Source organism: Cebidichthys violaceus, unplaced genomic scaffold (assembly GCF_023349555.1).
Source record: "Cebidichthys violaceus isolate CVI_PGR_0920_01 unplaced genomic scaffold, fCebVio1.0.p SCAF_38, whole genome shotgun sequence".
In the NCBI taxonomy this organism is placed as follows: domain Eukaryota; kingdom Metazoa; phylum Chordata; class Actinopteri; order Perciformes; family Stichaeidae; genus Cebidichthys; species Cebidichthys violaceus.
The window spans coordinates 1,081,888-1,093,953 of NW_027176572.1; the positions used below are offsets into that span (position 1 = coordinate 1,081,888).

General features: G+C 41.3%; 1 protein-coding gene across 1 annotated transcript in view; it reads left to right on the forward strand.

Moving 5' to 3' along the window:
• retreg1 (reticulophagy regulator 1) overlaps positions 1-11,647 on the forward strand; it is an 18,052-nt gene extending 6,405 nt beyond the window's left edge. The window contains exons 4-9 of the mRNA XM_068726145.1: positions 5,099-5,216; positions 5,951-6,035; positions 6,444-6,566; positions 6,699-6,769; positions 7,252-7,375; positions 8,014-11,647. Of these exons, the coding sequence (XP_068582246.1) occupies positions 5,099-5,216; positions 5,951-6,035; positions 6,444-6,566; positions 6,699-6,769; positions 7,252-7,375; positions 8,014-8,531 (1,039 nt within the window). The 3' untranslated portion in view covers positions 8,532-11,647. The remainder of the gene's footprint in view (positions 1-5,098; positions 5,217-5,950; positions 6,036-6,443; positions 6,567-6,698; positions 6,770-7,251; positions 7,376-8,013) is intronic.
• The last annotated feature ends 419 nt before the right edge of the window (positions 11,648-12,066 follow it).

Sequence of the window (12,066 nt, forward strand, 5' to 3'; positions counted from 1 at the left end):
TTGTTGTTGTTGGGGGTGTTGGGGTTGTTGAGGTTGTTGTTGGTGATGGTAGTAGGGTTGAGGTTGTTGGTGGTGGGGTTGGTGGCAGTGCTGGTGGTGATGGGGTTGAGGTTGGTGGTGGTGGTGGTGATGGTATTGGGGTTGGTGGTGGTTGGTGGAGGGTGTTGTTGTTTCTACCCCCCCTAACCCCATCCCCTGTCCCCCTGATTGCTGCCAGTTGGAATGTAGTGTGACCAGGTTATTTTTAGACGAGGCCGCTTGAAATACTCCAACCGGGGCTTCATTGAGGATAAACACAAGCTGCTCTCTCACCGTGTGGCACGTAAAAAAACCTGAGTTTGGCTCAACCCTGAGTTTGTACCATCATTCTTTCTTTTTTACCGCAAAGACAAGTTCTAGCTGTCTCTATCATCTTGACTATCCAGTGTTTGGCTGCCTTTCAATAGCGTCGTCCAATCTTCTGAAATTATCCAAAGCTCTTGAGATGTCTCCTGAAGATCGTGGGGCAGGACTGAGGTATGACTGGAGTTGTGTGTGATCTGGTGAAGAACTTAGACTATAACTTAAAGGGTGTATTCACCCAAATCCTTGTTTTTCTCTTCTATTTTCTCATTTTCTCTTTTGTTATCTTGCCATGTAGTAGTTTTGTTTTTATTTGTCGGATATAAACGCCTTAGAGATTTCTTTTGTGCCAAAACAACAGAGGTAAATGGAAATTAGTTCATGGTGCTTAAAGAATTTAGATTTTGTCTTTCCAGAAACCATTTTCTCAGTTACACCTAGCTACTTTTAACTAAAGACTGAGCATGAAAAGAGAAGTGGTAACTGCGAAAAATATATATTTGTTTTCTGAACCTGTAACGCTACCTAATAAGCTATCACATAGGGGACTACAATCCTGTATTTGTTTGTGTTTGATTTGTACAACGAGTTTAACAGTTTAACGTACGTACTGTATGACCTCAAGTCATGAAGAGGGAAATTGGCTCAAATTATTTAATGCATTTGACTCATAATTTCAGTCCAAACAGATCAACAACATAAACAAAATGGCATAGCTCTTCTTGGAAAGCTGTACACAATGTTGCGTCATCGCTCCCCGTTCGTCCATAACACTTGTGGCTTATATTACTTGTAGCTTTTGGCTTTGTGTCCTGGGCAGACTGGCCTTTTGCGAAAGCATTTACAGTAAACTCGATCAGCTGGAACTCTGCTTTCTCACTCCATTAATGTCAGCTCACTGTATATGTGGCTTTACGCAGAACATAAACAGGTATTAGTTGCTTTAGAGTCAGGGTTTCTGTGGTATGGACCCACACAGACAGGTGGGTCAACATCTTTACACCCCTTCCTCCCAATCACAAGCGAAGAGCTGGGATGCTTTTGCCGCCATTCCTCGCATTGTTTGTCTAGCTCTATTTTTAAAGCGCCGTCACCGGGCTTGTTAGAGGCTCAGACATGCTGCTTCCTGTGTTGTTTCAGAGATTACTGGTCTGGTAAAAAAGTGACATCTGCCCAACAGCTACTCATGTGGTGTCGCCGCCCTCCTTCCCCGTCTGGGAGTCCTCCTGGGAGTCGGTGCAAAGAAAGTTGGACATTTTTCTGTTGGAGTGACGACTGAAGTCTTCGGACTATAGTGAAAACGCATCTTTAGTGATTGATGGACACACCAGTGGGAAATGGCGGTGGTGGTCTGGAATGATCTGGAGCAGTGTAACACGATATATTCACTTCTCGGTATCCAAAGTGTTCGTGGAGCTCAGACAGCATGTGACACGAGGGCTGAAAAATGTCAGGATTTGCACCTCATGCGTATTAACATGACAGTTATTCTTCTCAAGTTGTGCAGATGCTTCTGGATTAAACTCGTGAGGTGGAGTTCAATGGAAAATCTCTGAGGACAGAGGCAGTCAAAGAGACAGATGGGAATATATATATATCAACCCTACTTAAGTCCAACTGTATCTGATCCGTCAATCACATCTAATCAGAAACCAAAAGGCAAAAATAAATATATATATTTTTGGTTTCATGATGGCCCCCCTAGCTTTGCATCAACTCGCCAGAATACCAGTATTCATCTACATAGATGGAGACCTTTGGATAGAGCCAATCAAATCTTGAATAAAGCAGTAACATCAGCATTCTATCATAGCCTTCGGAGAGTCACAGACTCTGAACAACAACCCAAACTTAGCTTTCCTACTGAAGTCTCATCTAACTTAACTTTACAACACCCACCTTAACAAACGCCACCAAACAAACGTTCATCTGGGAAAGGTTTCACGCATGGCCCTGAACCCTGTCACCTCCCAGAAAAGAGTTTGTCTCCACGTTGGTGGGAAAGTAAACTCCACCAAACTACTCTTCCACACTCTAGTTGATCTATGATGTGTTGAAACTTAACGCTACTTTATCCGAGAAGACTTTCCAAGGGAGACGTCTGTCTTTCTTGGAACAGAGAAACTCTTATCCTTTCTATCACTTACTGCTATTATTGCTTCACGGTATCACTGTCACATGTCCGACCCATCATGTTTCCCTGGAAATCATTGCCCTATGAGGGGCATGTGCCTGGAAGTCGAGTAGGGGAGCAGCAGGTTCACCTTTCGTCATGAGGGTTATGTGAGACAGAGCTGGGTGTTTGGGTCAGGTGGGAGGGGTGCTGGGTGTATATGAGATACTGTAGCTTCTCGTGGCCTCTCGTGCTTGTTCCTTGTAACCTGGCAGATACACGATTGGGGGGGGGGGGGGGGGGGGGAGGTTTGGATGGGGTTTTCGGGGGAGAAAGGGTACAAAAATGGAAGGACGGAAGGGTGGTTTAGTTTGTCTTTCTGTAGCAATGTGATTGAACTGATGAATGGCCTTTAAAACTATTACAAACTGTAGTGTGTTTTAGATTGAAGCTGGTAGCCAGTGTGTTAGTGTGGCTTTATAGGGACGATCAATAATCGGTTAGCCCACCACCTTGGTCCAAATATCCAATATTGGACAAATATCTCAACAACTATTGGATGAATTGTCATTAAACTTGGTGAGTACATTCATGGTCCCCTGAGTATGAGTTGATTCCAGTGAAACATCTCAACAGCTATAAAATCAAATGGCCCAAAAGGATGTCCAGACATTTATGGTTGGGTTTACACAACGAGGCTGTAAAGGCGGAGTAGTGTCCGTGATGACTTTTAGTAGTCTCACATAGCCACTTGTAAGCAACTGCCTTTTAAAGACACTTAAAAGCATTCGAGGGGTGTTTACTGACATACTTTATGTCCTAGAACAAAACGTTTAAAGCTCTTAAGCTTGTGTTAACTATAGACCTTATTCAGGCATCTGACACAAACCTAAAAACCCATTCAAAGACGAGGGAACTGGAAGTGCAAAAAAGCTGACTCACTTTCTGGTTTTAGGACTCATTCCTGTAGCAGTCTATTCTCATGACTTGATTAACGGACTTTTCCACCATGAGATTGACATTTGTGGTTTTAATGACTACGGTTTACAGTATATTAATGTAATTTAACAATATGTCATCACATCTCCTAACCCTAGCTTGAGCCCCTTTCTGACACAGTGGACAACTCTTGGAAAATTACCTTTTTCTAATAAAATGAATACTGCAAGACAACAATCACACGTTTCCCAATTAGCCTGTTAACCTCACAGCTGTGTTAACTGGTGGGAACCTGCTTAGCTGTTGTGGTAACCCGATCTCCATGGTGACTTCACAGCAGCTGCTTTCACGACAGCTGCTTTCACAGGACATGTAGTTCCCATCCTCTGCTGGACTTAATGTTAGTATGTTTTCAATTAATCTGATGAAAGGTGTTGAGGCACTTATCTTGCCTCTGTTTCACTATCAGTTTGATTAATTTGATCCGAACCACAGTGGAATTTTTTTCTTCAGCCATTGGCATGCTTCAAAAAACGTGATATGTTGTTCTTGAATGCTAACAAATTCATATTTGTTTTCTATTTGTCAGCTGAGAGAGGAAGCGGGACTTTGGCTGCCTCACACTCTTATCTATTTATCGCACATGACTTACACATGAGCCACATGTGTTTTATTTATATAGCTGTTTTATGGGACGTGAGCACGAGGGCTGACAGTAGAGCTTAAACACGAGATGCTTTTTGGGAAGACCAGGAGGTGGAGGGGAAAGTTTCATACCTCACCAGGTGGCCAAGCAGAAACACAGCATGGAAAACACGTTCACATTCCAATTCCCATCTGTCACCTGTCTATTAAGTCATCTCGCCAGTTTAATAGTAGGCTACTTAATTTAGACTATGACATTGCATTGGAAAGGCTTTTTTTCTTTGACTAAATTTGATCAATGACCCTCAACCAGTATAACTCTAAGCCTCCAAATAAGCCTCTTCAATCCCCCTTTTGGTCAAGTCAAATGTTAAGACTATTTTTAATGCAAAGTCACTACATATCAGTAATTACATGCTGACCATCTACATATACCAACACATGAAGTTACTTTATTTATAAAGCACATTCAAAGACAATACAAGTTGAGCAAGTGTACAAAAATTCAAGGTACAATTTTTAAATCTAGACTGAGCAACTGCCAACAGCTTCAGGACAGATGGTTTCAGAGTGCTGAAGGAGACTAAAAAGAGATGCAGCAGATGTAGAGATTGACAGAATAGGGGATGTGGATGAATGATTGGGCCCCAAACACAACAATGATCAACACTGTCAACTCTAAAGTTTACAAGCTTACAAGTTGTATAATTTAAATTTGGGTTTAGCCGTAGATGAAGTTGAGTCATCTGCATAGCAGTGAAAGTAGTGCTGCGACAGATGATTATCGTCATTATTTACAAATCAATTAATTACTTTTTGGATTAACTGATTGTCTTGTCTATAAAGTCACAAATAATAGGGGAAAAAGCACACAAGTTATAAGTTTTGGCAACGAAACCTACTTGAATAAGGATAAAGAGAAATATTTTTTATCGTTAAACAAAGCCTGTCAGAAACTATCCACCTTCAAAATGGTGCAGCCCTAGCAGCATAAACTGGTATGGTATGTGAGTTATCTTTAAGATGACTAACATTGCTTTTCTCTGTCTTTTCTTGTAGCTGGGAGATCATTGACTCAAGTCAGGACAGCCAGTCTGGGAGTGGACGTCAGCTCAGCAACTCCATCAAACTTTTCCTCCAGGAGACATCGGCTTTCAAACAGCAAAACCCTGGCAAGGTGAGGCAGAGTCGCCCGATGACCCCAGACTGATCTGAACTGTCTTTATTGAGTTATCGCATTAAAACGGAGATGCATGTGGTTGTCAGGCTTTCGGGCATTTTGCCCATCCAGATACAAACAGATTCTTAGGACTGGGACTAAACATGATGGACAAGATTTCTTTAAAAAAGAGGTTTCTTTAGACTGCTTCTGAATTTTCTGTGAAAAGCGACTCTGCAACCACTGTGGAGAATCATGTAAATGCATTTAATTGTTGAGATCGATGGATCAAATGATGAGACGCTACATTTTGTTTTTTATTTGTAAGATAATGAACTAAGAGGCCCCACTGCATGATGAGATTTGCACAAAACAATTCTTCCATGACCAGAGTGTTCTTTGGATCATTTTTCTGCATTTTAAGGAACATTATTATTTGCTTATCTTGAGAGGATCAATACAACTCATGTTTCCTTGTTTTCTAAGTATGAAACCGGAAAGCGATTAGCTTAGCTTAGCATTAAGACTACAAGCTGGGGTAAACACACAGCCTGGCTCTCTCAAAACCTCAAAAATGTAACTAATTTGTTTAATCTGTACACAAATATAAATGTGAATACAACAATTTTTCGGTTCAGGACTCAGGATTAAGCATGTTTTCCAAAATGCTAAACTTTTCCTGAGAAACTGATACTAGCTGTGTACTATAACTAACTGTCATTGTCTTTGTGTTTGCCGTCTTTCTCTTCTAGTTTTGCCTGTTGGTTTGCAGTTTATGCACCTTCTTTGCTGTCTTAGGACGCTACATTCCAGGGATTGTTATCTCATATATTCTTGGTGAGTAAACTTTTGCTCATGATGAGACCATTTCTATCATGCTAGAGAGTTCTTGCATATCCAGTACAGCTGGAGGGTCGCTGCATGTTTGTTCTGGTGTTGGTTACCTCTAGTGGAAGCTAAGATAGAAACATCATCTGTGCTCTTCTACTAGTTGGAAGAAAAACTCTTTCACTGATATTCAGACCATTTGTTTTTGGTCAGCGATCATAGGAAAGTCACCACCAGCAAAGACACAATTCCATGATTGTATCTTCGTAGAAAGCATCAACGTCTGCTTTCTACCACTGATAGAGTCTACCTCAATGGAGTCATGACACTTGCATGTTTTTTGCTATGTTAATAGTTTTCTATGGAAGCAAATGCTTATCGTACTATATGTTTTCTCTCTTGTTTTGTTCTGTGCAGTGCTAGGCGTTTTCCTGTGGCCTCTGATCTCATCTCACGAGGTTGGTTTGTGGCTGGAGCCAGTTCTGCAGAAGCTGGACTTTGGCATTGGGGAGTTCCTTCAGAAAATCAAAGAGAACCATGGTACGTATGAAACGCATCAATATGTAATATGTTGAACAAGTTTTGGCCTCTATTTCTTTCAAACTAACTGAAAATGTAAAACACTTCACTTTTATAAAATAGCAATGACTAGCAATGTTTTCTTTCTTTCAGAGAAGAGAATCATGCAGGCTCAGACTGAGAAAGAAGGCATCGAGTCGGACCTCTCCTCCATGTTTCCCAAGGTTGGTGGCTCATCTCAATCTAATGATGCATCTGTTGACTGTCACAGGGTCCAGTTAGAGCTAATTGAAATCCAGTACACATGATCCACATCAGCATCAATGCCTGAGCCAACGTCAATGCCAAAAGATTTTGCTCTTCAAGCCAAAACGACCGGTTACAGATTACGTGCTGTTTTTTTCACGACTAAGCAAACTTAATTCCAGAAATTTTGCAGTAAGTGGACCTTGTGTTGAGTGCTAATCGCAGCACGCACAGACCTGAAAGACATGACGCATCTATCTAGAGTTTGCAAAAGACTTCTTACAAGACTTGGCAAGAAGACAGCTCTGCTTACTGGTTAAGAGGATTTCTGCATCCTGTGGCCTTCAAGCAAACTTCTGCTTCATTATAATTTATCCTCATCCAGTTAGATTATTTCTGCCCCCTGATTAGCTCCGTCTGTACGCTCTAAAATGTCTTCCCGTGTGTTTCCCTCCTACAGCTCGACTCCACAGTCTGTAAGGACATGTCTGTGTCGGACACTGAGGTGTCTGATGTGACGTGGACGGACAACGGCACTTTTAACCTGTCAGAAGGAAACACACCACAGACTGAGAACTCAGAGGGTACGTTTTGTGCTTGATTCCTATTAATAGGCGTTTTTGGACCAGAGGAACCTTTTCATAGAACTTTCAATAGAACCCCCATTTTTATTGTGTCCGCACCACAAGAACTAGGAATGATGGTAGTTCTTAGGACGCCGTTTTGAGGGATTGTTTTGTAGCTCCTATTTCAAAGTAGGTCATGAGCCCATACAGCACTGTACGAACCTGTTAGACGAGTAATCAACAGACAAGACTGAAAACAGACAGAAGCTCGTAACGAAAGAAAATGGAAGAAAACCCAGACGAATGAGCTGCCGCTCAGCTAGCTAACCCAGTAACGTTAGCACCAAGGCTAACCTAGTAGCACAAAGCACATCCACCGAGCCAAAGAGGCCGATTCGCACTGAAACAGCAATCGTAAAAGCTATTCTGCTTTTACGATTGCTGTTTCAGTGCGAAAAAGGCTGAGAGAACTCGCCGTTAACGGTTCCATTCGAATTACTGACGAACGCTGACGTGAAAAAAGACCATGAAGGTGTGTAGTTCCTCTCAGGACGGTCCCAGAACGATTTGGTCTGAAAAACCCTAATTTCTTGGCCTCTTCTCATCAAATTGTTATTACCATGCCTTGTTAAACAATCTGTCTTTTTACCTCCCAGACCTCGATAGAGAAGAGGCGTTCACTGGAGGCCTTCCAGAATTCCCCTCACTTGACAACGGTGCAACGACCAACGGCGACGACGACGACGACTTCAGCCTCGGCCTTTCCTCGCCTCCCCCTCAGCTGCCGATCAAATCCAAGCATACGCCCTCTCCTCACAAAGACCAACCCGCCGACAAAGCCCTGGAATTGGTCAACCAAATGGCGGGCGACTTCATCGCCGCCGCCGTCACAGCCGCCTTGCAGGAGAGAATAGAAGCGGCGGTTGGCTTCGCGGCGCTGAGCTCCGACTCTGAGCGGTCAAGACTCCCAGATACCACCAGGCTGCTGGAGCTGGCGGAGGAGTCGGACAGCGACGTGGAGGACTTTGAGCTGCTGGACCAGTCGGAGCTTGAGCAACTGGAGGGGGAGCTGGGGCTGGGAGAGGAGAAGGCCCAGGCCAAAGAGGAGGAGAGGGCCAAGATTGACAAGCCGGCCTCTCCTGGATTCTTCTCCAAACTCCTGAGTCGCCACTGATCGATGAAGAGTACAATCTGCATGGGAAGGAGGGCTGACAAGAGGACTTGTGGAGGGGAGGCCGGGGTGTTCTGGTCACAGAAGGGGGGGGGGGGGGGGGTTGTGAGAAAACAATGTTTCCATTATCTTTTGATTTTTCCTGTAGAGCTAACATCAACCATTCAAAACAGTGTGTCAAAAAGAAATGCAGTCGGAAGTTACTTTAATCAGATCATCTCATCCTAATCATCTCATCCTAATGCCGAGATCAGACTACATGATATCAACCAGATGAGCGCTGGGTGCCGCTATTGCTGTTTTTTGTGTGATAGTGGAAAAACTACCAATGAGGCACCTGGGACACCTCACAATGTCCAAACCCCAAAAATATAACTGCGAGGTGTTGGTGTGAAAATAATTCACTGTAGAACTTGGAGAGGGCTTTTGCCTGTGCAATCTGCACACGTCACTGCATATTTATTTATCTATTTATTTTTTCAACATTTCTTTGGTCCCTTGTTGTGCATCCCCTACAGTGTTTTGCCTGTACCACCCAGCAGCCAGGTGAGAGCATATTTGATTGGCCTACTGGTCCATAATGGTCCATGACCATCACGATGTACGAACATATCGTGTAGTCTGATCCTGGCACAAATAGTTGTTGATGGTTTTAGGACTTTTGGGCTGCTTTTGGTTCTAATCATTTGCTGTAGTTACATTTTTCCTTTCAAAGCAATCACCTAATCAAATATTTGTTTAGATCAATTTAGCATTTATAGATAGTATACAAACATGTATTAAGTGTTGTTAAGACACTATAACTTATTTGTAAGCAAATAAGGACATTTGTGGACAACTATGACTATAAGAGTGAGGGTTTAATGGTTCTGAGACCGAAACCGTGACACATAATTAATAGAATAATACAATTAGCAATTTAAACAAAATTCATATTTCATACTTTATATTGAAATCAAATATGCATACATACTTTATATGATTACAGCTATGTTGTATTGTTTTATCAATCATTAATTATCTGTTTATACACTTAACATGTCTATATCTGCTTACAACTAAACTAGAATGTGTTATAAACCGTTTATGTATTGCTTATAAATGCTGATAATTCATTTGTCTCAGGATTAGTCCCAAACTATTAAAAAGTGATATCTTCTCAACAATTTAAGATGATGAGTAACAAGAACATTTCCTAAAATGCTGAACCGTTCAGACTTCCAAAAAGAATAAAAACTCATACATTGAACATCCAAAAACACGTCTGACATAGACTTAAATGCTTCCAAACAGACTTTTACTCTAATTGTAAACCAAGCCTAAAAAACATCCCCAAAATGCATTGAGGAGACCAGTATAACTGCAGCAAAATGCATATTTCTCCAGTAAAACAAGTTCAAAACTCTCCAGTAACCGCTGCTACAATGTAGACAGCTCACAAAACTCATGTTCACACCGAATTGTTTCATCCAACTACATCACCCAGAATTCAACAGGAATTTGTAGACAATCAAAACCCCAAAACATTTACTACTGGTTGGATGGTTGACTATGAGGATTAAAACGTAGGAAACCTTTTTTTATTTTCCTTTTTTTTAATTTTATATGTAAGTTGTTTTTCATGAAAAATGTATTAAGTAGAGGAACTTTTATTTTATAACAACATGCAGCAGTTCTCAAATACTATGCATGGAAATCAAATTTTGAGACATAAACATATTTAAACAATAAAAAAAAACCTTTTACTTTCAGTGCTTCCATGAATTTCACATGGCTCATTGTGGTTGACTTTGCCTTTGGATCATCCTCTAACTCAAAATTGCAAACTAAATTTAACAAACTCGTAGCTTGCTGACCAGTTTGCCTTCAGCTGAGAGGCTCCGTTAACGGTGATTGATGTTTTTTCAGAGAAATATTCTTCCCAACAATAAAGTTTTGAGCTTTAGAGTGTGAGATCGTGGGTGAAAAGGCGCCAGGTCTGGATGAGATGAGGCTCTGGACGTCGTTGGTACTGTGCCGGAAAAACGATGGATTGCGCCTCCTCCGGGTTGAAGGGAGTTCAAGTAACTTGGGTTCACAAGCGAGGTTATAATGGAGCAGGAGATGGACGGGCGATATATTCGGTGCGGCGTCAGCAGAGATGGACCGTTGAGCCCGAAAGCAAAGGTCTCGATTTACCGGTCCATACGTTCCGACCCTCACCTATGGTCATGAGCTTTGGGTAGAGGTTGAGAATAACATCACGGATATGAAGCTTCCTTTGTAGGGAGGGAGATTTACTTGTGCTTTCCATTACATGTTTACGATGTTAGTGAACCACTGGAAACTTTGGTGTTGTGCGAGACCTGCGGCAATAGAACGGGATTCTACCCAAGTGGGTTCGACTGAATATAAATTAAGTTGGACTGACTCAAGCCCGTAGTCAAATCTCTGCTACAAGTAATCAAGTGAACCCATGAAGACCTCTGTTCCTCACATCACAGGATGATCCAAAAAGTTCAAATAAAGTTTTAGTGCACTGAAAGTTAAATGTTATGAGATGGCTTATATCCATTTGCACCTTGATGATTATTTAACGGTGCATCGATAGTAGGGCAGTCTGCCGTGTCGAGCATCAATCATGGATTCACAGAATGAAGACGAAGTGTGACTGAACTGTTTCTCTGTCATACATTAAAAATACAATGTTTTCATGATAAAGACACACAGCAATGTATAATGTATCCTCTTGAATTAATCATGTATTGCCTTGTATTAGCATAACTCTAATGACATATGATATTTGTTAATCAGTGCCTAAGAGAGGACTTTGTAGTGGCTGCAGTTCATTTCTAGCTCACATGTGATAACTGTATAAGACAAAGAATATTCCAACTTCTGAATACGAGTTAATGCAGAGTCAGGCTTCACTGAATAAATACCTTTTTTAATATTTAGTTAACTGATAAAATTATTAATGTTTTTCATTTATCTTCCGGTTGTATCGCGGTGGCTTCCATGTGTTTGTCTAAAAGTGAAAAGTCCTTTGAACTTAGTTCCAAAACATGTTGGTGGGTCAGAACCAAAAGGCATTAACAAAATGTACTTTTATGTAATTAAACAATAAAATGTTGAAACAGTCTGTAGATTAATTTGTATTTCTCATGTTGTGTGGACACGCGTTTATATAGTCACATGTGGGTACTTTTTGTGGGCAGATTAGATTCGATTTTCTCAGCCACTGTCCATCCGATTTACTACAAACTTTATGGGTGTATTGCTGAGGACCTAAGGAAGTGCAGTGTATTCATAAGTAGCATGTTATGTACACACTGTTATGTACACACTGTGTTGTGTATTGAGAGGGTACTCCTATTAATTGTTACGCCACCGAACGGCATGCTGGGTACAGTAATTTATGTAACTTCATCATTAGTTTGTGTTCTATGAAATGGTTAGTTTATAAATTATACATCATATCGAAGAGACGATAACAATTACATTCTGATTACATTAGTATTCAACATTTTATATCCTACATTAATGATTACCAAGTGAT